At 38.1% G+C, this 26253-nt stretch overlaps 3 protein-coding genes across 4 annotated transcripts in view; 1 reads left to right on the top strand and 2 right to left on the bottom strand.

Annotated features, from left to right (window-relative positions):
- Window positions 1–4772, bottom strand: part of LOC110835031 (transmembrane protein 198) — a 42529-nt gene extending 37757 nt beyond the window's left edge. Inside the window, exon 1 of one of the 2 annotated variants that reach the window (XM_022074852.2) lies at window positions 4617–4772. The gene's annotated coding sequence lies outside the window, so the exon portion shown is untranslated. Of the gene's footprint in view, window positions 1–3592; window positions 3698–4616 lie in introns of those variants that run through there. The other variant, XM_087340118.1, reaches the window with a different exon arrangement.
- Window positions 1–24799, top strand: part of Dredd (Caspase-8 Dredd) — a 67599-nt gene extending 42800 nt beyond the window's left edge. The window contains exons 3-10 of the mRNA XM_022074851.2: window positions 14148–14350; window positions 15330–15778; window positions 17797–17982; window positions 18641–18800; window positions 18915–19131; window positions 21707–21841; window positions 22956–23075; window positions 24011–24799. Of these exons, the coding sequence (XP_021930543.2) occupies window positions 14150–14350; window positions 15330–15778; window positions 17797–17982; window positions 18641–18800; window positions 18915–19131; window positions 21707–21841; window positions 22956–23075; window positions 24011–24318 (1776 nt within the window). The 5' untranslated portion in view covers window positions 14148–14149 and the 3' untranslated portion in view covers window positions 24319–24799. The remainder of the gene's footprint in view (window positions 1–14147; window positions 14351–15329; window positions 15779–17796; window positions 17983–18640; window positions 18801–18914; window positions 19132–21706; window positions 21842–22955; window positions 23076–24010) is intronic.
- meigo (Solute carrier family 35 member B1 homolog meigo) lies at window positions 9375–12686 on the bottom strand. The gene has a single exon (XM_022074854.2). The coding sequence runs from the start codon at window positions 12110–12112 to the stop codon at window positions 11171–11173; it is 942 nt and encodes a 313-aa protein (XP_021930546.1). The 5' UTR covers window positions 12113–12686; the 3' UTR covers window positions 9375–11170.
- Window positions 24800–26253: the final 1454 nt, after the last annotated feature.

Genomic DNA, 26253 nt, shown 5'->3' with positions numbered 1-26253 from the left:
TCCGGATCTAGTTGAGATCTCGTCTGAGATGTTGGAGAATGCCATGAACTGTATGCGAAATTTAAGAAAGCCCCTGTGATGTGGGCAATCTGGTAGGTAAGTGAAGTTGTGCGCATGCGTAATACCCCTATTCCGGAGTTTAGTACGAAGATATTTCTCACGCGTCTTTGTTGCTTTCCGCTGTTCGTAGTATCTTTTTTTTTAAAAAAATTGTTTTATTACAAAGTGGCTATTTTATAACGTCCAGTATTTTAAAGAATAGTCAGTAAAGATTACATGAAATTAGAACAAGCACGACGTTTTTCGGTCTGCTAGTAGTGCAGCACATGACTTCCTGGGCCGCATACGTCACAGGGACAAACTTAACTTCTGCGTACTTTAGCAGAAACTACGTTTTGCTATATATGTTCGTTTGTTAGTCTGCTGTGCTGTTCATGCAACTTCTGACTCAGGTATGCCTCTTACGTAACTAAATCCTGTCGCAATACTATTTTTTCTGCACGCAAGTTGAATTAAAGTTTTATGTGTACATCGTTAAATGCTTGCCAAATTGCGATTACAAAACGAAAGTTATGTGCAACTTTGGTCTGGTGCGTCTCCACAAACGGATCTGCGTTTTAAACTGAACACCCGGAAGCCGAATTTTAAAACCGCTACTCTGAACGATTATGCCTACAATATTACAGCCTTTTGAAATATTGAAGTGAGGTAACAGTAATTTTGTTACGAATCTGCGACTTGTGTTTTGTTAAAATTGAAAATTTCAGAAGAGGTTAAAAATAAAACCTGACGGATGACAAGAGGCAACGTGAACGACCTAGGCACAGATGGCAGAATAATATTAAAATGTATCTTTTAAAGAAATAGGAATAATCGAATTATGGATATGTGCGGGGCATGTACTGTGCATGGGACGATGATAAATTAATATAGAATTTTGATTCAGAAGGCCCATTCTGAAGTCTCAGGCGTGGGTGTTGGATAATATTAAAATGGATCTTTGATAAATAGGGTTTGGGGCGTGGATTTGATTCATATTGCCCGGTGACCGGTGGTGAGCCTTGTGTACACAGTCATGAACCTTCTGTTTCCATAAAAGACGGGATATTTCTTGACTAGCTGAGCAGAGTGACTGCTCCATTGAGTTAGTTATAAAGTTAAACGAAGAAAGTGTGTGAATGAAATTGGATTCATCTGGATTTTGATCAGACGGCGGGGTCTTGTGAACGGTAGTTGACCTTTGGGTCGAGGCGAGGACTTTCTTGACCAACTGAGGGATTGTTAGCTTCTTGAATAAGTCTGCTCCATGAAGTTTTTTATTACGTGAACATGAAACGGAGTTTATTTTCCCCATTTTGAAGAAAATCCTGCGAAGAACCAGAATCATTGTGTGTCCATTGCCGCACAGACAGCGTCGTGCCTGTTGCTTAGACGGGGAGGCAAACACGAATTTAACGGACGCATTCCGTTATTAAATAACTAAGAAATTTATGTTTTGGAATACAACATACGCATATCCGCTAGCTATTTCAACGCGCGAGCAACATTTGCTGGAGTGTGAACAACAGTGACTGTGCCCAACGGGTGCTAAATGAAAATTGTCAGTACCACGTGGTTTGTCCCTGCACGAACATTTGATGAGAATACCCTTGACATAATCGGGTCAAACCTTTTATGAATACGAAGCACATAACATTCTTGTTTCTATTTCTTTCCCACTCGTCTGAAAAGATAATAAATAAATGAGATTTTTTTTCACACGATTTGCATTTATGTCGGATTTTTGCAGTGGTGATTATTGGAACGGCTTACTCAGACGTGCATTGCAAAATATGGGAGAGTTGGGGGGGGGGGGGGGTTTGAAGGCTTTTCACACACACAAGTCAGTAGAAACGCACAGAAATAAAATTAGATGCATTACAACGAGCAGTTTTTAAAAATGGCTTATCGCATGACAAATATGTAATTATTCGTGTTTTTTTCCCGTCTAATCACAATTGTATATAAATAAAATTATACATAAGATATTAAAATATCATTTACATATTTGGTACAACTTTTTACTACATGTTTCGGTTACATTGAACCATCTGCAGGTGTAAAGTTAAAAGTTAAAATTATAATCTTATACACCAAAACTTAATTACATGTAGTAAAAAGTTATACCAAATATGTAAATGATATTTTAATATCTTATATATAATTTTATTTATATACAATTGTGATTAGACGGGGAAAAACACGAATAATTAAATTTTAATTCACAATATGACGCAATTATATCAACTGACAAATATGTACTTGGATAGTTAAGTAACTTCCTGCTGTTCAGAGCAATATGAATTGTTACTTAAATAATCTATTTTAGACAACAGCATCAGTAGCTACAACGGCACATTATTTGTCGATACATAAATGAAGCGTATTTCGGAACTTGGCCTTCCTTTCCATTCGCCTCTGTTGAAAACGTAGTAACGGTATAAAAACTAGTCTTATCTAATGACGAAACATAACCAGTCATATGTGAACAGATTTCAGAGGCATTTCGTAGGGATAAAACTGGCAACCATCCTATTTCAGAAGATAAATGTCACTATCAGGAAGTCCGAAGTGCAGTTATGTTTAACGATGTCTGATGAGGAGGTGGTTTAGGGATTCGACAGAAAAATATATGATTTTTGTGTTTGACGTCACAGTCCGCCTCTGGTGATATATTAAAAACCGTAATCTCGTTACAGTGAAACAAAATCTTGTCCTAATACAGGTCCTAAAGGAAGAGTGAGAAATAGAATAAATAACAGGGCATAAACGTACGCTATCCTCGTAATCATGATTGACGAGTTGTTTGAAATGAAGAAAGGCAGGCTTGAATTCATGAAAGTGAGACGGTACAATATTTATTTGCCCCCGTTGTATATAAAAATGTTGATTTCAGTCCTGAGATTAAATTCGGCGTGCCTTCTGTTAACGGAGCTGAAACGACCGTATCTCGAAACACAAAATATCTATAACGAAACTGAGTGGGATAAATAATCGTTCCATTGTTAGATAGATCGATTCACGTCTTAGTGAGATTAAATCTCGTAGCAATTTAGAAGAAAGGACTATAATACGCAAAGTAACATCTCTCCTGTTTTAATTCCTGCTTGCAACATGTTTTCACGTACGAGGCTCTGAAAACTAAGTCATGGTTGCTTAGCGACTGCATGTGGTGTGAAGCAAACGCCACTATCCAGAAAGATTAAAGTTTCATTTTGATTTCCTTTCTTTGTTGACTGTATAAAAAGCAGAACTTGATAGAGTGAGATTTCACGTTCTCACGGCGGCGAGTATGAAGATCGCTGCCTTCTAGGTTGTTTCACCGTGCAGTCTGGTAAAAATTTACCATCATCATCACCACCCTCATGGTGATGATAGAGCAATTATCACTGAAACGTTGGCAAACTTCGACAAGACTGCACGGCGCGACAACTGAGAAGGCAGCCATCTTTTGCTGGATAGACTTTAAAATCGTCAATCGGTCATGATAATGAAACGACCCTCTTTCAAGGTGACGAGGTATCTGCTACATATCGAAATACAGGTGTCTTACTTGTATTAATGATACAGACACACTCTCCTGTTGTGTGCCGTTAAATGAAGTCCCACTCTATGGCGCACTATAATTCGAGTCGCTTGATCCTATCTCAAGGCAGTGAAATGTTTAAAAGCCTTAACTTCGTATGTCTCGCAATGATAAAGAAGCACTCCGATTACAGGACATTTGCGCACGATGAGACTATGTGTGTTTATGATAACTATACATACAAGATAGAACAGCATTGTTAATGTGAGATACTGGAATTGATTCACACTTCAGCTTCTTATAATCCTGTATCTTGTGAACAGCTGAACCATCCCTACCTGAATACATTTACACTCGCGATCGGGAAAAAATAGTATTTTAACTAACGATACCGACTCTCATAATACGGACATTTAAACAACTATATCTCAGTATGTCTCAGTTATGTAGCCACAGCGAGAAAGAATATAGAACACTAATAACTGCTTCATTAATTTCTGAAAGGGAAATAGTTCTATGTCATGGTAACAAGATTTAATTATATTTCTTGATAATATAATATATTTAGTTATAATGAGTAGAAACTGCACTGTATTAAGATTTCAGCACTTGTATTAAAATAATAACTTTTCAGTGGAATGAATACTCGCTGCATCTCGCGTTAACGAGACTGAAGCAAATGTTTCAGCCAATATGAGACAGCAAACACGCATTCTCATTGTAAGACTGATTCGAACAAGTACTAACATCTCATGACGAGACTGACAACCAGATGCGAACAGCCACACTGAAGCAGAAGAGGGCCGTATAAAGATAAAGGGATACTGATTCGATTACACAGAAGCAAGCAATAAAGAGATGAGACAGAATCACGCCAGACCGTAAACAAGCCGCAGCTGTGACTGCCCAGCTGAGAGGGGGGGGTAGGGGTGCAAGGCCGCAGAGGGTCGATACAGCGGGGGCCTGGCGCGAACCCAGGGCACAGCTAACCGTCGTCGCTTTGCAGACAACGGTCGCCATTAGCCTCGCAGTCACTTACTGACTTACTCACCTGTCGTCACATCTTGGGGCTGCTGTTCACCGCGGGTCTTGATTCAACTCCATCATTCACTGCACGTCTCAAACGACCACTCTCACTAGGCTATCGAGCTGCACTGAAGTCAAAGGCGATGGTCGACTCAAGCCAGGCGGCGCACGCAGCTCCCCCCACCACTCGCCGCTCTCCTACTCGTCGCTTATTTGTTTATGTATATTTATTATGCACATGTACTATCTTCTGCATTGTCACCGTCTTTTCTTCCTTTCTTTTCGTATCAGTTCATTCGGTTTGTTTTCATTTATTCCCCCAAAATCAGCGTTTTTCGCACTACCGTGTACTTATGCACCAGTGAAGCAGCAATGTAAGTGCTCGTTTGTATTTCTGTTTAGTCATAAAATTTATCATCTGTAGGAAAGACACGTCATGACTTTGGGATTCCCCGTCTGTCAGGTAAAGGAAGATACGCTGTCAGACCGTTGGAAGAACGTAATGTCAGAATATTAGTGTCTGATAACAGCACCGTGAAGTAACTTTCCTGCAGCATCTCCAATTCTCTATAGTCTTCTATTTGCTGTTTCTCTTTCGTCTTCATCTCATCTTCTCCTCCAGTTTATTATAACTTAACGGGAATTTCTTCACCGTTTTCCTATGCATATCCCTTCAAGTCTCCCCTCCCTCCCGCCCCTTTGTTTCCTCTTCATTGCTGACGCGTCGTAGCTTCGTCTGTCACCTCCAGCATACACAAATGTGTACTTGGAAGGTCCCTGATCTAATCTTGGGGTTAAATGCTCCCTTCTAAGTGGTATGGGATACGAAATGCTCCCACTAGGAAATATGGTTTATGATAATTCAACACGCGAATTCGGTATCAGTAATTACTACAGCATATAAAATAATATAATCGATTAACCAATATCTCTTTATCTTTATCTCCTGTTGCAATTCCCGCCCTTTCGATATTTCTTAACAAAGAAAACTTAGGAGCAATACTAACACAATTCATTGTAGAGCCCAGAATATTCGAAAAAGGCCAAACTCTTGTTAAAACGGAAAGCAGGCTGTAACCCAAATTCCACGACCATAACTGGCGAACTGTACACGTACACATAGAATGGTTCGAGATGTTGTCAAATTGTGTTTAAAACTTATCCTTCTGTGCTTAAGGTGCGTTAAAAACCACGGCCCGAACTTTTGATGGCACCACAACAAAATAGCCACACTTATGAGTGTTGAATGTGGCGTCTATGGTGTACAGATTCTAGACCTAAATAAAAAATGTATTGAACGAATTTCAGATATCAAAGCAAAATCTGCATTCATAAGTCTTTGAATTGGTAAGCTATATAATTTGCATGGCGCGTCGCCAGGCTGTGTAAATAGAGGAGAGGCATAAAGATACGGAGGATAGTTGCTAAGGTGTCATTCAACAATCGCGGACGACCGAAAATAGGAGGTCCTCCATCTTCGAAGTTTGCCTGGGGGTGAGGTCTTCAGCATATAAACCAGTATGGCAGTGATCGTTCGAGTGCTGCAGGGTTGGAAGAGGGGTTACCAATTTCGCTGGATACAGTAGACCGAGCTGCTTTAGATCTATGGACCACAGCGTTTATCGTAGTCCTAATCATTCAGTATAGGGAACAGCTTTTTTTCCAAGGATGAAAGACAACAATTTCAAAATCAGTTTATGTATGTGTAATAAGAATGGAACATTATATTAAGTCTTTGGCAATTTGAAGACCATGGATGTTAGTATGTAAATCGTGGATCTGAGTACACTACTGTCACTCATCGATGTAGGAGAAGTTGCAGCACATGCAAGGCGAAATGTTGAATATTTATTTTCTCATGTTCGTGACGCCAAAGAGGTGTACTCGGAATATGCAAGATCAGTCTATGTGTCCAAGCACCAACCTCTTAGGGTTATGACATGCGCCTAAACATTCCTGACTTCAAAAAGTTATATTTATCTTTCCTTGTACAAAGTAGCCTGAAGATGGCTGTCTTTGGGTTGTAGCGCCGTGTAGTCCGGTAGTTTACCAGCGTTTCTGAGGTCCTGATTATGGAGGCTGCAAGGACTTCTGACATTTGGGTTGTAATTCAGAAGACAGTCTTCTTCGTATTCACCGCAGTGAAAACCTTAAGTCTTACGGAGTGGTCTGAAGCCAGCGTTTTGTACATGTTGCAAATCTGGGCAGGAGTACATCTCGAAGAGTGAAATATGTTTTGTCGATGTTTTGAATTTTTTCGGGGTATATTTAAACCATCGATTATGTAGGCACCGATAATTGCTGGTATTGAAATCCCAACGCATTTCATGAAAACAGTATGATGTATGTCTAGAGAGTGAGGTAGATATGCAGAAGCGACCAGGCGCTTTGTTCGGTGTTGCGGAACACGTTTCTGATCCATCGCCTTGAAAAAAAAAGTCTATTACAATTAAATATTTTTAAACGGTGACGTCACTGACTTCTTTGTAATGGCTTCATATAGAATACACGATGAGGGTGACGGCCAATGACAACAGGAAGTTCTGGTTGTCTGCTCTGTTGTGGAACTGTGACACGCGGGCCACTTGTTCTACAGTTCGTGTAACTCTGTTCTGCTTAACACGGACACATCACAAGGGAAGGTAAATGTAAGAGTTTTTGAAGTAGGAATGTTTGGACTAATTTTATAGGTGACTGAGGTTGCTCAAACGGACGGTCCTTACAGTGCTGAATTCGGGAGGTACCTGGTTCGAGCTCTGGCCATTATCTTTACTCAGCATCATTGACTTTGAAGATTAGTCTTCTGGGATGTTGCTCCATGTAGTGTGGTAAAAACTGATCGATGTTTTTTATTGGTGTTTCTGCCTCCATCATCAGAGCAATGAGTACTCAGACTACGTAGGCCATCATGAAGAATTTCCATACTCACTTCACTGCATAAGAATTCCAGTCAAGGAAAGTATTTGAACTCTACAGTTCTTTTTGATTTCTGTTCAGATCCCAACACTCTTCCTAATCATTACTTCTCCCCTGTATGAAATATTCATAGCATGTTTCCTTCCATGTGTATCAAAATTAAAAATTCATGGGAATGAAAGTGTGAGTAGTCTTTTTGCCCCATGTTCATTGTATGCGCCATCTCAGTAGCACTGTGACTTCCAAAATCTATGCTTACTTTTCTGATATACAAACAGTGTTAATAACAGCTAAAATCACAGATTAAGTTATCTTGTCCACTGTCATAGTTGAATCTTGTAGACAGTCAAAAAGTACACTTCTCATGACACATTAGTCTTCCGAGATCTATGTTTTGGAATTATGAAAAGAGAGTATTGGACATAATTGCATTCTTGCATTTCCAACCACAGTAATATGGAGGGCATCATGCCAGGATATATAAACAATTTGACTGATTTACAGGAGACTAAATTCTTATGGTTATTTGGTTTGACAAATATGTATTATTTGTCTTTGTAAGTCCAGATATAACTCTGTGTCCATGTGTAAAGCAGCATCAGCATTACACCCTTCTGGCATACCCTCAATATATATATATATAGAGAGAGAGAGAGAGATGGGGGGGGGGGGGGGTTATAACGTTTTTCAACATTGTCTGACACCTAGATTCCACCCCTTTGTATCACTTGCTCTAAAGTCTTTGGTCTCTTTCATTATATTTAGTGACATGAAATGCCTTATTTTGATTTTCTAGAAGGAAGGTGTATGTTTGTTTATTTAATGACTTATCCATAGTTCAATCTACTACTAAAGTTTATCATCATACAGCAATAAATGATAAAACGATTGATGAATTGGAAGGATATCGAAGGAAGCTTAAGGCACTATCCTGGCATTTGCCTGGCTGGACTGAGGAAAACCATTAACAGTTGGTAGGCTGTTTATGATTAGAAGCTGGATATCATAACTGATAGCATACTTAAAGGGAAAGATATTAGTGTTATCAGAGTGTGTTTCTAACACCATTCCAACTTTTACTTGGATAGACCAAGGAAAAGTGTGAAAAACCTCACTGAAGATAGTTGGTACAAGCCAGAGATTCAAATCATGTATCAACGAGCTAACTTGCAATGATTAAAAGCAATCATTATCAAATACAATTTTTAAGTATGTTGTTAGAAGCTGTCTCTACCTGTCTACACAATGTTTTCCATGAATGGTCATCAATTACGTTTCATACCAGCATTAAGTGAAGATCTAATGAAGTTATTTAGAACACCATTTCAATAAGAGAATCTCTTGCAGTTATTTTCTCAACCTTAAACATTTTAAAATTTAGCTATGGGCAGTGTTAAACAAACTTTTAAGCTCAGAAAGATGAAGTCTCAAGTATGGGCAACATTGGGGACCAGACAAAAGATTTTCCCATCAACCCTCTGCTTGTTTGATTGGGGAGACTTAATGATAGATGGGTCAAGTCCCTTTTAATTTGATTGCATTCTCAGGAGGAACAAAGAGTAAATTATATAACACACACTTGTCAATCTGTTTTCTCTTAAGATTGCTATTGGCTTCTTAGTTTTCCTTGTTTTGAAGTAAGTGCTTGCCATTTTAATTGATATTTCATAAGTTAAAAGTCAAAACTGAACACACACGGGATCTGTTTGTTAATTTCACTGTACACAAAACTTGACATGCGCTTCATAACGAACATTCTTTCCATTCTGAAATTACTTATGAATTAGAACTCTGAAATACATTACTTTGCTGAAGGATACTGCTGTGTTACTGTATTTACCAGAAGCCCAACATCACATACACTATCATCTTTAAATAACCATTTATTTCAAGTAGTCACCATCAGAGGACATCAGAATAAGTCTCTGAACTTATAAGCAATTTCCTTGTGGACCCCACAAGATTCTTTTAGTTAATACAAATAGACAACATGCATAAATGCTATAAAAATCACAAATTAAATGGGCAGTCCAAGCAGCCATTTAAATGCCAACACAACTTGAAAACTGTGTATTCAAACCAGTCTGCAGTTTATACACTTTTATAATTATGATGTTATTTTTTAAATAACTAAATAATAATCAAATATTATATTTATATTACAATTATAGCAAGGAGCAGCTCATTTGTCCTGTCCCCTCCCATGCTTATATGGGCTTTTCCCCTTGACCTCTAGAGAATCCATTGTTAAGAAAATAGTTTAGGTCTTATATATGTATTCCTCCCCCCAATATTGTCAGGGTGATTAAGTCAAGAAGAATAAGATGGATGGGGCAAGAGATGTGCACCGAGTATTGGTCGGGAAGCCTAATGGGAAGAAATCTGGTTAGTTAGTACAGGTCTTATATGCTGTTCTCTCCAATGAGGCCACCAATAAAAACAAATTTTCTTTTGGGGAAATAAGGAACGTAGTGATTCTGACAACACAACACAGTATCTCCATAAAACAACAATAAATCAATATTATAAATTATATCCCAAAAATCCACATAAGATCTGTTCCTTAAAAGGTTTCAAGACCTGAACTTCAACGTCATTCCTGCTTTGGGAAGCTGAATCTCTAGTTATGGCCCTGTGGAGATAACAAAGGTATGCTTCACTGAAATTAGGATTAACCTGCTGTTTGTACATACAGAAGATAAAGTGGTCAACCTGTATGTGTTTTCGAGGAATACCAATTATGGGAGTTTCTTCCCATCTATTGTCATACATATATACATTTCATTACATCAAAAGTTAGTCACATAGACTATAGGATGTGGAATAAGTCAGGAAGTACAAAAACACATAAATGAGTACACTTTAAAATATTACATAAGTTTCACAAACAACACAGGCTTAGCATGAAAGTATTAAAATGTTGCACTTGTTCCACTACTATACAGCAGACTATGTAAGTACAATACCCATTAAAGGGATTATGAGTCAAAGATTTCTGTCTTCTGGGTTGTTGTGCTGTGTAGTCTGGTCGATGTTAACCATCGTTTCAGAGGTCATACTGCCTCCGTCATCAGGGCCCTGATGACGGAAGCAGTATGACCTCTGAAACGATGGTTAACATCTACCAGACTACAAGACAGAAATCTTCATACTCACCGCTGTGAAAAGCTCAAATCTTATGGATTATGAGTCCTCTTTAAACTGTAGAAATTCATCAACAGAATAAAAGGTGTGTGTACTAAATTATCTTTTTAATGTTACTTAAAATGTCTCCTTTTTATTCAAATAGTTCTGAGGCTAAGTGATGGACTTGAAGATTTTTATGCCAGCATAGAGAGCAGTTTTCAAGAACATGAAAAGCTGGCAAGTGGTCTATGAAGATGATTCTTATTCTTTGTGTTAACACTGTTCATGTCTGAATTTGAAAAAGTCATTTTCAGCTGGGCTGATGGAACATGTCAGGTGGAGAGACAGCACATGCAGGAACTATAGGTGTCTTAAGTGAAGAGTCTTGTGATACTCTTACAGTTATTTTAACCAATTCTTGTATTTATCTTGTTACCACCACATAGTGCCTAATTTTGCTCAAGTGCCTGAAAATACCTGAGCATAAATATTCCAGAAGAGGACTAGAGGTTATTTGTGGCTTTCCATAAGTCAGAATTACTTCATTTTAATAACTGCTTTACCATATATACTGTCAAGAAACAGTCCAGTGAACACAATGACAGTTGCAAACCACTGTCTAGGTAGTAGGCTGTTCCCAAACAGAATCACCGAGCCAAGCACTGTGAAGAATTTGCGAGTTGTAGTAATTATGGAACACGGCAATGGTCCAAAGTCACTCACTGTCAGGAAGATGAAGAACTGGCCAAGAGCACCAGCAATTGAGAATGTTATTAGTTGCCACACTAAGCTTGGATGCCTTTGCACAAAGTTTACAAACATGAGACCCTCTCCTGTGATGATGATGGCCACTCCCAAGTATATGGTAGACCACAAGTTCATACTCAGCATCATATGACCAGACTTGGTCTTATACTCACTTCGCATGCGTTCCTGTATGGCTCCAGTTAACCCATCCATCATCAGTGACAGCACTAGTAAGAACTCTCCAAATCCAAGTACTGAACTGCCTTCACCAGACTTACCATCTTTAAACATGAACACTACTACACCTATAACAATGAGTAGTACAAATAAATACTTCCTTAGAGGATAATTCTTCTTCCCGAGCAGCACTCCCAGGATCATTACTGGGATAGGTTTTCCAGACTTGCCCACAACTTGAGTGGGATAGTTGACCCACTGCAAGGCCATATTGCTGCATACCATTGCAAGGAGGTATGTTAGGGCACTGGATGAATAATACAGAGTTCTGGTGTTATCATCTCCTTGTTTCATCACTGTTGCTAATACAATCTTCGCAAATATATAATTCACCACGCACTGGAAGAAAACCAGAGCCAGAATACACGTGAACTTTTCTCGATTCTCTCCTTCACCATAATTGCCTCTTGTTATCTTCTCTTGCAGAAGTCCGTAATAAAAGTAGCATACAAAGATTCCAATCGCACAAACAAAAAGTTTAGTGTTCTTTTCCATTACTTTCTGCAGAAAGGCTTTATTAGCAATCAAACCACTTCGTTGTCAGAAATTAACATACAATAGCAGAAGACCACGTCAGTTACATAGCTGTACCAACTGTACGCGAACATATTTCCTACTGAAGCGTCTGGTGGGAAAGTTACGTATTAAAGATGATACACAAAAAAGGAAGGAGATGGAACCGGTTATGTATGCATGAATCACAGCTAACATAGACTATAACCACATATTTAGTTTTACCCTGAACACAGCATGTTTCTCTGCGATACAAGGGATTAAAAATGAAGATCTCTGTCTTTGTTGTAGCGCCGTGTAGTCTGGTAGAATTTTGCCAACGCTTCAGAAGTCCGTACTGCCTCCACTACCGTCCACATGCTGGTAAACCTACCAGACTACACGGCGCTAGAACCCAAAACACAGCCATCTTCGGACTCACCGCTATGAAAACTTCATTTCCTACGGTTTAAAAATGGTTTTGGTAAAAACAGTGTTCTGTGAGGGGAGTGGAAGAAGTTGGAGCAGAAATTTTAAGGCTTGAAGAGTAGTTTACCATCTTGCCGACTGACTTATCGTTCATGTCAAACATTTAGCATTTGTTTGCATTTGAAAGGCCTGTAGGTGGCAGGACAATACGTACGCGGTGTCCATCAATAGCATCATAGCTACAAGCGAAGTTTTGACGTTAACATAGCTACGGATGTGTTGGTATTTGTAGTTAAAGGTGTGGCATCATTTAGTGAAGTGTTTGGGTGAATTATGTTATATGTAGATGATACAGTATTAAGAATTAGAGTGTCACTGATAGACTCTGTAAGCGAGCGGTCGAAATTCAGGAACTTTCATATACTAGTAGCAGTTTTGCCCCTTGTGAAGTTAATTAGCAGGGAATGCCCCTCGCCTTTAAACATACAATAATGACTAATGCTAGTACAAATGCAGTTTACATTGTTTTTCAACCCGGATATTGAACGACATTTAACAGCTGTTGTTTAAGAGTACATCATTTTTGGATGTTTTTGTACGTTTGTATAATAGCTCCGTTTCCCCCATCGCACATGATGCCCCACCCACTTTCTCATTTTTGGGGTACAATTTTACGTTGAAGAGGAATTCATAACAAGTGATCATGGGGGAACTAATATTTGTTGCATGGCTGACATTTTCATTTAATGTTATGCTTTGCGTGATATGATATTGTTGTTAAAATTTACATTTTAATTTTGAAAGCATTAACAGCATGATTTTGTGAATCTCCCACAAGGAATTCTATTTCCGACCTCTGGACTAAGAAGAAATAAAACTTGGACAGTGACCATACTGCAGGCTCAGTGTTCTGGAACCTATGACCTAAAAGGAGCCTGCCAGATGTTCCTCCTGTCCTTTTTAATTCTAGCAATGCTTTAATATATTTAGTCTTTTCCAGATATGTTTCAGTTTTAATAATAGAAATGCCATTTTCTGTAACATTTCTGCATGTTTGCTGTTCATTGAAACATGATACTAATAGTATTTCAAGTAACAACAATTTTAAAAATGTTAAAATAAAAACTTAAAACATAAGTTGAAGAGTGTGTAATCTTATTATTATCTAATTAAAACAATATTTATTTGCAATAACCAGTAAATGAGAGGGCAAACATTTCATCTGCTTTTTTATTCTCAGAATTACAGTTGCATACAGTGAAATTGAATGAATTGTAATTAATGTTTCTAGCACTGTATTTTATGTAGTACCATCTGAGACATTGTAGGAAATTGTGATGTCATTGTCACAACTGGGCTTATGGAATGTAAGGTCTTAGATAAACATATTTGTATCATCAAATATCTACCTTACTTGTTTCAGAAAATAGAACATAAGTATTCTGTGTTATGCTCATATGTTCTGTGATTAACATATTTTTTGGACATTTAATGCACATAAATCTGGGGTAAATAGAGATGGTCTGGTATCCACTGTATTCATGTACATTCCAGCTTCAAGAAAATGATAGTTTCTAATGTAGTGCTTTTAGTTTTGTTTTATTTCTAGCAATGGAGCAGGGAATAATGAAAGATGGAGTTCCTTGTTTATTTGAAATGGTAATGGATGAACTTGAATGTTCACAAAGATCTGCCAGTAGTTTGGTCAGGGATGCTTTTGGAGTTGGTGAGGCCACTGTTTCTTGCCCTCGGTCACTCATAACAAAGGACATGGCAGTTGCAACATTGGAGAATTTGGAGTATTATGAAAAGGTGAAGGTCACAATGAGGCAGAAGTTCAGGCCTCCTGAGTTAACTAAATACTTACTATCAGTTCTCTTGTGTTCAGATGATAACATGCTTGACCATACAGTATATATTTCTGCCTTATTGAATCAGACAGTTTGTCATTGAATTATCTGCAGGTCTTCTAAGCAAATGTCATGATAGTACCACACCTACTTTTCTCCCACATGCCTGCCAGTTTAAAATTAAAGTTGTTTTTTGCAACTTATTTGACCCTTAATAAAATGTGTAGTTCTTCAGATTTATTAATAAATTATGAAATGCTACAAAGTTTTGCTTGCCCAAAATAGGAGAATAGTGTTAAAAGAGATGTTAAACAAAGTAGAAGCAAGGCCATTAACTTTGTTGAATTTATTCTACAGTAAGGTCTACTAACAGGCTTTTGTAATGATGGCAGTATAAAGTTTGTAATACTGAAATTGTACCATACACAGATCAAATTGCTGTATCCTGATTTCTGCAGAGTTACCATTTATGTATATGCTTATACATTTCATTTGACAACATAACCTAAAACTCATAATGAAACACAGAAATAGCAATAGTAGTAATCCAAACATTACACCAAACCAAATTTAACAAACAGTGAAGTTTGTTAAAGTTTAAGAGATGTGTAGTGCTTAAGTGCTTTATTGGTTGAACTAGTAAGGACTGTATGATGCATAAACTGTACACAGGATTTGGTCACCAACCATCACATGCTTATCATTTATTTGGTTCATCCTATTATGCTAGGAGTTACAAGGATTGTGCATAGGAATCAACATACTGCCTCTATCTTCAGACCTGAAGATAGAGGCTGTCACACATCATCACAACCCATATGATTACAATAGTAATCTTCACCACTGTAAGAACCTCAGATCTCATATGTTATTCATTGTCTGTGACTTGCCTTCTAAGATGATGTTTTAATGAATTTGTGACTATGCTTCTTTTACTCTAGATTGCTTTGGCATTCCTGCTGTATGATGAAGTGGAATGTGTGCTACAGAGTTTGATGATAGCTGAAAAAACACGACTTAGTGGCAGTCTGAACACAGCAGACTTCTTATCAGCATGGGTAAGAGTACAAAAAGATGGCATCTGGGAAAATAAACTTCTCGAGGCATTGTGCATTATTCAGAACTATCAGATGCTGCAGAAACTGGGTTGCAGTGTTGACGATGAGAAGGCCAGATTTCTGCCACACTCACCGGAATCTTCTTTGTTTGTTAACTGCGTGCGAAAAGCTTTGTATCATGTCTGTGAGTCATTGGATTCTGAAGGATTAAATGAGCTTTTGAGACGTATCAAAGAAGACTACAGATGTCTGCATGGAGTGGAATTAGAAACTTTCGATCCACAGTACATGGAAGTAAACATACTGTGCTGGTCATCTAGAGGCTATATCAGGTAAGAAGAGAGGGAAATTGTGGATTGTGGTATAACTATGGAGAAAAAGTTTCTGTAGTGTTTTATGAATTACAAATTTTTGTATCTTTATAAGGTGTCAACACTTTATGTATAAAAATTCCTTCTCTTTACCATTTATTTGAGGTTTTTGGTGAAAACACGATTGATTGTTTCTCTGAGTACTTTTGGTTTCTCCTGCCATTCTATTTCTGCCTATGTTCCATACTCGCCTGTCAATGTACTTTAGATGTGATAGGCTCAGACAACCATTATTTTAATGTAGTTATGAGACCCTGACACAATCCATGCCAGGACTGTGAGGAAAGAAGTTAATTTATCCTTCTCACTACATTTCATTGTGAACATGTAAAGGATTTTATAGGATATTGCTGTTGTTCAGTTTGTATTTTTATAAGCTTAGAATTGTTATAGGAGACTGGGGTTTGGATGGTTGTTGTTTCTTGGCACTGCAACCCAGTTGTGGGTTTTCGCCACCTCCTCTTTCAGAGGTTTCTTGGTCTTCAAGTGTGCATTTGTGAGTAGTGAGTGACCAGCCCACTGCCTCTGCACAATTTCTACTCAATCCTGATTTTACTGCCAGAGCCATCTAGCAGTTAATCAGGAGACTTGGGTGAGAAATGGCCGCTGAATTTTGCTTATGAAGCATCTCATATCATGCTCGTAAGGTTCTTTTACATGCCATATATCTACTACATGGGACCGCCGGCTTTACTTCCCCTCTGAAGGAAGTTGTGCTACGGTTTCTTATCACCTTTAGAAATCCATCGACCTTGGCCAGGATTGAACCCGCGAACCTTGGGTCCAGTGGCGAGCATGCTAACCACTAGTTCACTGAGGGCGACAATCTACTATTGTGATGCTACTAAAAATAGAGGTTGATAATCTATCAATGCATTCTCTTGATAGATATTCTCTGTTATTTTTATTTATTTAGTGTTCTGTCTGACGACAGGTCCATATGAACAGGATCCTTCCATCCTTTTCTCGGACTGGGACCTGTTCATATACGTTCTTGGCAGATGATCCAGAAGTGGTTTGCCATTGCCTTCTTCTGTGTGTGAATGGAGTAATTGTTGGGATGCCACGGAGGAAAACTCCGTATTGCCTAGACCACGGCCTTGCCCAACACAAGTTATAAATTCGGGAATCGAACCCGAGACCCCAGGATTACAAGGCCAGCGTTCTAACCGCTAGACCACCGTGGCGTCTATTCTCTGTTATGTCAGATAAATTCATGGGAATCATACCATGACTTATGAATCAACATGTAAAGAAAATCACTGCAATAACATTAATGTTTATACAGAAATACTTTTACCTAAATTTAGAGGCATAGATTCAGACATGCATTAAATAAATTTTGAAGTTTTCACAGCATTGATGATGGTGGTCTCAATTTTGGTGCTCTTTATACTCCTAAGTAGCTTCCAATGTATTGGTGAAACGTGCTGTCTCCATCTTCAGGCCTGAAGTGGCAGATGCCCACTTTGAGTTACCCTATTGGCCTGGAATTTTCCCCCATAATTCCTTGTCCCTAATTGGCCCACTTCCTCAACTTTCCTGTCTTTCAACCATTCATAAATCCCTCCAATTCCCAGCATGGCCACTTCAGCTCTGAAGATTGAGACAGTATGTTTATTCAAAACAAGTACTAAGTCTACATGATTCCAAAACCCAGATGCATGAAGGTGGATAAAGGACCTGGTTTATATAATTTTAAGGCAGAGCAAATCAGATGGAAGATAATAGTAATGAAAGAATCTAACATCACTAGTGGATGGATTATGTAATCTACATATGAGTACAAAAGGGTTAAACATTTAAGAAGTTCAGCCATCTATTGTTCACAAATAGAAACTCCTGAAGTATACAGATAGTTTAAATTTCAAGTTTTGCACATGTCTAAAGATCACTCTCTGAATGTAAGTAATTGATTTTTGATAAAAAGAGCAGTATTTCCCTACTTATTAACTACTTTTGTCTGGTTTGTGGTTTAGCCTGGGAGACAAGGATGGTTGTGGAGTGAATGTCCACAGGTTAAAGTCTGCATTAAAGGCCATGGGAGAGACAGGTCTAGTTGAGAAACTTGAGTCTGCAGTGAAAGCAACCATAAATGTGTCTGTTGTTTATACAAGAGTTAATCAACCGAATGCCAACATATCACTGCAGAGTTCCAGTGATGGGTAAGAAGATGTGTAACACATTAACATTACAGTGGCAGGTGTGAATTTTTTACTGCTTACAAATTGGGAAGTGCAAAGTTTGTGAAATAATATGAAGGATCTTTTCTTACATACTTACAAGATAATTTAAGAAGAAATAAATGACATGTATTAATATTATACTGAGATTTCCAGTCTGTCACAGGGAAGTTTTTTGTAACACTTTATAAAGGTCTCAGAATTATATAAAAGAAAGTATAGACTATATAAGAAAAAATAGAGTAATGTATTTTGTAAAGTTTATTTTCAGACAATATTATTACTTATCAGATACTGTTAAAACTGCTAATTAGACACATATAACATAAATTTCTTGCTCTAAAGTGTGATATGAGTTAACTGTTAGATAGTAGATAATGTATTTGACAGTCATTCATCCTTTGACTGAATAAATTAAACATTGAGTTTTATTTACATTGTACTGGCAAGGTTGGAATGTGTACTGATATACTTAATTGTTCACTGTATCTGAACTGAGGTAAAAAATGAATTTAAAGAGTTTTTTATGTTTTCCATATAAAGCAATTGGCAAGCACCTTACATTGTGGAACGATTCAGTATGAAAAGTAAACTTTATAGTAACAGTTAAAATATTAATTATATGTGATTTAATTTGTAGGTCCCTGACAGAGTGCAGGTCACAGCACAGTGTTGCCTCAAGTTGTGACCAGGTGGAGCACCCAATAGTACATCATTATCCAGTGGATCCCAATAATGTTGGCTACTGTGTCGTCATAAACCAGAAAAAATTCTACAGAGACCAAAGTCTTTGTCGGAAGGTAGGCATAGTAAAACTTTATTCATGCCAGTCTGATTTTATTGTTCTTTTGTTTACAATGGTTTGTTTTTGAAGTCCAGAACAAGGTGTTAATGAAGTAGTGTTGGGTTCGCAGAGCGAGGTTGCAGATCATGAACTGGACCTACGGCTTGGGACAGATATGGACCGAGATCGTTTAAGTGAAACATTCTACAGCCTTGGCTTCACAGTGTGGATAGGCCAGAATCTTACACATAGTGATCTGCTGAAAAGTGTGCAGTTAACTCTTGAGACGCGTGTTAAGAAAGAACACTCTTGCTTTGTGCTTTGTATCCTTTCTCATGGTGAACGTGGTGAGTTTGCACACTTACTTATTTTAGATAATTATTTTTAAAGTGTGGGTTATGACCCAGGACTGGAGTGAAGACTATAAATTACTGGATTGTGAGTGGTTGCCATACTACAAAAACAGTTCAAAGATATCACCACTGAAGTAGCAGTACAAGTACATGCAGTTAAACCGGATGTAAAATTAAAACACTCCTAAAATTCAGCTAACTTCATTTTTATCTGTTGAGTTGTAGAAAGCATTGTGCTATCACTGCATAACAAAGGAGAGCATTAAAGAATATTTTTATGGATCTGGCATGTGGTATATTTTGTTATCACAAACTAGGCCTTAGTTACTGTCATAGTGATACAAAAACCATTACATCTGATATAGAATACATTTGGACCTAAGAGTAAGCAACAGGAAGGTGAATAAAATTCCATAATGAGCTTCATAATTTGTGCTCTTCACTAAAGCCAACAGGGGCCTCTTGTGAACATGGTAGCGAATCTTCAGATTTTATAAAATGAGGTGAATATCATGACCTGCTGAGGAATGTAATCCCAACAATGATATGCATCATAAATTCTTCTCGGGCTATCAGCCGTGTAAGGTGGCTCAATGAAGAAAACACCAATGATTTGAGAACCGTCTTCATCCTCAGGATACAGTACCCTGAGGACAAGGATGAAAATGGATCTTAAAACATTGGTGTTTGTTTCATTTTGCCACCTTACATTGCTGGTTGCCTGAAAATAATTTATTATACTTCGTTACCGTGAAAGCCTCAGCTCATACAATAAAATGAAGTTCAGCTCATGAGTTAGCATGCTGCTCTAGTGCACAGATGATTATATGATCAGATCCTAGTTACATTAGCATTTTTTATTCTTGGAATTGTAAATATTTTACAAATTGTCATTTTCTAGAGTACAGTAAAACCCCTCTAGTTGGACACCCCTATATCCTGGACACCCCTCTATATTGGACACTTTTAATTGGAACCGGCGAATATCCTATAATTTTACATGTCCACAACACCCTATATCTTGGACACCCCTCTATCCTGGAACTTGAACACCCCTTTTGTTGTAAGTTGGACAGGTTCATGCACTTAGCTTCAATGCTTTTATGGGAAACATTTACAGTTAGTATTTTGTTATTTTGAATTTCTGACTGATGAATGAATGCCTTCTACCTGAGGATTAGCTTATGAATGAGAGTGTGAGACTTTGAACCCATCATTGGAATGCAGTGAAAGTGTATATTTATTCTTTTGTTGAACCCTTCACTGGACTACAGTACATATTGCTGGTACAATTTTAACTTTGTCAGTACTGTGCTTGCAGCTGAGTTAGCTTGCAACAGTGTTAACAGAAATTGGATTTTTCTTTTTGCGATGGGGAAACCAAAATTGGTGGAATTAACTCTGGAAAAGAAGAAAGAAGTTTTGGATCTTCTGAAGATAGGAGAAAGTTGCAGGAAGCTGGCAGAGAAATACGGCATCTCAAAATCTACTGTTTCCAACATCAACAGCAACAGAGCCGCAATTACCGATGCGTGGGAAAAGAATTGTAATGCAGACAGAAAAAGACTACGAAAAACACCTCATGATGAACTAAATGACAAAGTGTTAGAGTTTTTCTGGTGTTGTCGTGCAAAGAACATTCCCATTAGTGGCACACTTTTACAGGAGAAGGCTAGAGAAATTGCAACTAGACTCCACACCGAAGATTTCTCGGCGAGCAATGGCTGGTTGGATCGTTTCCATAAACGAAATAACATAAGTCTGCACATCCTTTCTGGCGAATCAGCTTCTGCTGATCTTCAAGCTGCTGAAGATTGGAAACGCAAACTTCCAAGCCTTTTGTTGGGATACGCAGAAGAGGACATTTTCAACGCGGATGAAACTGTCCAAGTTAGAGAGGTTTTACTATATTTACGATATTGTTTAAGCACAAAATATTTAATTGTGCATTAAATTTGTTGGAAGAAACCTACAAAATTTGAACCACTACCTTTTATTTTTATTTTTTACTTGTAAACTATATAATACATGATTTGTATGTATATTTATGATTATCTCCTCAGCACATTTGAAATGCATAATTCCTGTTGCTGTTGTCAAACTGATGGCTAAATACAGATTTTATGCTGGTATCTTTTTGTTCAGTGTTGTTTAAAAAAAGCTTGATATGGTTGCATGTCTTAAGTTCTAATACTGTAGATCACAAGAACAAGGGAGAAATGGACAGAATGATAATGTATTCATGAATTACTTTCAGAAATATTATTATATAATATGCCTGTAAGGTACAAAAGCATGTTTATTGTAACCTGATCAATTTGTCTAGTTGGATTTTATCTCCATTAAAATATGCTGGAGGTTACAGAGAAGAGAGAAATATTTATGTACTTGATGGAAAACCTTTTTTAGATAAGATTCTTTGAGATCAATATAACTGGCTACAGAGAAACATATTACTGCTTTCTGAACAGTTACTAGTTGTGTGCAGATGTTTGCGTATGTAGTATTTAGTCTGTAGGGGAGGGTCCCCACAAATAAGAATCCTGAGATGACTGACATGGGGTTACAGGTGCAGTTTATGGGTCAGACAGCATTCCTGTATGTGTGGATGGTCTGGAGAGGCTGATGAAGGACTGTACCAAGTTGATGGGGAAGCCAAAGATCCTTATCATCCAGGCATGCCAGGGACAGAGTCAACAGGATGGTGAGTTTTTACAGCAGAAGCCATTTTACAGAAGTATAGAAACATGCATACAGAGTCTGTTATTGAGCAAGCAGTGAGGGTGTTTAAAAAAAGTAAGGTAATGGCATGTTACATGAGTGGGAGGTTCTGGACCACCTGCCACACCAAGTCAAAGGAGAATGTGACTGGTAAGCAGTTTACAATTGTCATGACGTGGCGCACTATAACTCCCAAGCTAAAGGTGCGTAACATCTGTGGTGACTATGAGGAAAAGTGATGGTTACTAGAGTCTTCTCTTATGTCATACATGCGTCTGTGTAACAATAAAGTCCTTTACATAGAAGTGCTTATTACTTCATTTTTTAAACATCTTTGTACTGTCTTCGAGGGTGTGCAGACAGGAACATAAAGGAATTTTTTTTATTACTTGCAGGAGTCATTCATCTGTTTAAAAAAGACGTACATCTGTGTTGCGTAAATATTGTTACCTCTTTAAAGTTGTCTTACTGAGACTATTACATATACTATTAGCAATTCTAATTTGATGCTATCTTTATCTTATACAGTGCCTCACACGGTTAGTTGTGGTAGTGTCACCGTTACCTCTGGTGTGAAGAAAATGCCATAATATAAATATTTATGTTAAAGAATGGACATACTGTTTGGATTAAGCCACTGAAATGTATCAGTTGTGTATATTGTTAGTGTGGTTTAGGTTGTCTTTGTGCAGCAAGAATGTCGCTCCATATGTATCTAGTACAGTACATTTAGATCCACTGTATAGGAAAGTTATAAAAACGTTATGTTATTCTGATGTTAAGCTCCAGTGCATAGTTAATTTCATTTGAAGGTCATGCATGTAGGACAGTAACATCAAGACAGAACATTTCTTGCCAAATTGTAACTCAGGAAATGGAATTTATCTTTATGACAGTGACACATCCTCAAAATGTTTTGGGTTGGTAGTTCCTATATTTATGCCTTTCTAAAAGCCAATCAGATGCAAATTGCATTCAAAAGATGTGGAGTAACCACAAAATATTTACTATAATATTGATGTGTTAAAAATAAGACCATTTAAAGAAAAAAGTCCAGATGAAAATCTTTGATGATTACTGTGCTCTTTTGATGACAGCTGTGTCGAGTGAAGACATTGCATCTGATGGTCCAGTGCACAACAGAGGCAGCTCGACTGATTTCATGACTTTTTGGTCCACAGTACCTGGATTTGCTTCATTTAGGCATGAAATTGAAGGTAAGTTCACAAACATTGTTCTTATAACTACACCAGGTGTATGTGCTATTTTTAAAAGTTCATAAATGTCTGTAATATCATCATAGAAACAACTGACCTGTATTATACAGTGAAACCATGTCAATTTTATAGTTTATTTCAAATGCTGTCAATTTTATAGTTACTACAGTTACAATAGCTCCCACCCCAACTCCCCAAACAAGCAGTGTAGGATTTTATACAATTTTTTAATGTGTGTAATTTAGAGTACATCTGCCACATTATTCAAAGCCTTAATCAGGTCTGCCCAGATCAAAAATAAAATTAATATACAAAGTTTGTGCAACAGGTGACCTCTCTCTTCGTGCTCCGGTGTAAACTGAATATTTTGATGGATCCTGTTTACGTGATAGAGAAGTTGGTCAGCTCTGGTTGACTTTGCAGCCAGTTAAAAAAGTATCATCCACATACCTAAACCAACAACTGGGTTTTAAAGCATCTGTGCCCAATGCTCCTGCCTATGTGTGGAATCTAGCCAACCTCATCAGCAGAATATGGTCACGGTACATCATAAAAACAGTACATGTACCATTGCCAAAGACATGCTTTGTTTCTAGTCTAATTTAGGGCAGTAAGGTAGGAAAGCTCCTGGAGCCTACCCTCAAGATCCCATGCAAATGCCAAGCCACCTGCACTGGTAAAATGGGTTAAAATCGTACAATGCCCAGATGAGCACCATAGAAACCTCTCATTCCACCCTCTTGAACGCCTGGTAATGGCAAAACTATTTAACTATGACCACTGAATACAGTTTGACAGCACAGTCACAGTCGTGAGCTGAGTGACTACACTTCCAAATCCATTCGCATTGGTTTAGGCCAGGCACCAGTTCTTCCCCTTCCTCATAGATCTGGGAGTGTTTGTTACCAAGTTAAACTACTGATGTAATGTTTCAGGAACCTGGTTCATCCAGGCAGTTTGTCAACAGCTGCTGTGTACTAGCCCAACAGATGACTTGTACAAACTGTTCACATCTGTGAATAGAGAAGTCAGCTCTAAGAGGGCATGTGTGGAGAAGTCATACAAGACCATGGTGCCAATATTTTACTCCACATTTACACGATTCCTGGTACTGCCACTTCACCCAGGAGCTAAAGTAAAAGTGTCTCAACGTATGTTTGAACGCCACACATTTAATGCGCTGTTGCGAGAATATATTAAAGACAGAAAACAAAAGACAGAACACAAAAGAAAATTTAGATAATGTGAATGCCAGACAGAATTGCTATTTCAGTGGTGGCAGTGGCAGCACAAGTACTGTGACAGCCGCCAGGCAATGCCACACTAGCTGTCCCAGCCAGCCACACTCATTCTGTCTAGAGTATGCTAGCCTAGCATATTCTTGTTCATACTAGACCACCTCATCCTAACACAGCATAGACCATAATGGACCAGCCTAGCTGAGGCAGTCCTGGTCTAGAACAGCCAAGCCAAGCATAGAGTAATAATGGGCTTGCATGAAGGCTCCTAGGATGCATGTATCTAGGAGATATGGGACTGGTATGGATCACCTATGTAGCCTTTATGGTGTGCTGGTATGGAGACACTTATGTTGTCATTATAATGAGATTTTATGGTGGAAACTATATAGCAATTATTTTGGCCTGATATTGAGATCACTGCATATCTATTATAATGGGCTTCTGTAGAGGACATTGAGTCTAATAAAATGTGCTTAAATGAAACCTGTAGCAAAATTTGTATAGGTAAATATTTATCTGACTCATTTTCCATCAAGAACAGTCTGAAACAAGGAGATGTGTTGTCTCCTTTGCTCTTTAACTTTGTGTTAGAATACGCCATCAAGAAAGTCCAAGATAGGCAGGAGGGTTTGCAATTGAATGGGACACATCAGCTATTGGCATATGCTGATGATGTTAATTTATTGGGTGACAATATAAATACAATAAAGAGGAGCACAGAAGTTTTACTAGTAGCTAGTAGAAAGGTGGGCCTAGAAGTAAATTTCAATATTTTAGAAAAATCAAAACATGCTGGAAAATGTCGAAAAAGCGCACAAAACAAATAATACTTGAAAAATTTGAATAGTTTTTTCTAAACTCTCCCAAAGAGATGCCTGCCAAACTCGGTGAATAACTAACCCTGTCTGCCGGACTCGGCTTCCATCTTGCCCGGTTGCTGCCTGCCTCGGTGTCTGCACCAACCGGCCTCTGCAGGACTCGGTCTCTGCATTACATGTTGTCTGCCGCACCGTAACTTTTTAGAGGCGGCACGTCAGAGTTGTGTCATACAGAGAGCAAGCAGTCTGTGCAGAGACCCACTGAGGCACATACCGCATTCATGACGGACATAGTACATCAGAAACAGTCCAACAGATACCGGACTTGCAAGGCATCAGGTGTTGGAAGTTTTGAAAAATTTCAAAATTTTCAAAAATCAAAAAATGCTGGAAATTGTCCAAAAAGCTCACAAAACCAACAAAATTTGAAAAATTTCCCATTGAAATTTTTTTAATTTTCTTGTTTTGTCAGTTTTTCAGATAATTTCCAGCATTTTTTGATTTTTCCAAAATCTCCAAAAGAGATGCCTGCCAAACTCGGTGAATGTCTCTGCTAGACTCGGCCTCTATCTCGCCAGGTTGCTGCCTGCCTCCGTGTCTGCACCAACCGGCATCTGCAGGACTCCGTCTCTGCCTTATGTGTTGTCTGCTGCATAAGAGATTTTTAAAGGCCGTGTCAGAGACCGAATAAGGCACAGACCGCATTTGTCAGAGACTAAGTACATCAGAAACAGACACCGGACCTGCAAGGCAAAAAGGGGTGGAAATTTTGAAGAAAAAAATTGTTGAAATTGTCCAAAAAGCGTGCAAAACCAAAAAAATTTGAAAAATTTGACATTGAAACTTTTTTCAGGCTCAGACTGCATCGTCAGAAACACCGTACATCACAAACAGTCCGACAGAGACCGGTTTTTGCAAGGCATCAGGTGATGGAATTTTGAAAAATTTCATACTTTTCAAAAAAATCGAAAATGCTGGAAATTCTCCAAAAGGGCACAAAAGCAAAGGAATTGAAAAAGTTCACCTCCAATTTTTTTCAAAATTTTCCAAAAAAAATTCTTTTGTGCACTTTTCAGACAATTTCCAGCGTTTTTTGATTTTTCAAAAATTTTGAAAGTT

This window comes from Zootermopsis nevadensis, unplaced genomic scaffold (assembly GCF_977971745.1).
Source record: "Zootermopsis nevadensis isolate Lab colony 2312 unplaced genomic scaffold, Znev_1.0 Znev_ptg000061l, whole genome shotgun sequence".
NCBI lineage: Eukaryota > Metazoa > Arthropoda > Insecta > Blattodea > Termopsidae > Zootermopsis > Zootermopsis nevadensis.
This window is presented reverse-complemented; position numbering and strand designations above follow the sequence as displayed.

Coding starts and splice junctions, on each gene's coding strand:
- meigo (XM_022074854.2), bottom strand. CDS start 12,112: ATGGAAAAGAACACTAAACTTTTTGTTTGTGCGATTGGAATCTTTGTA.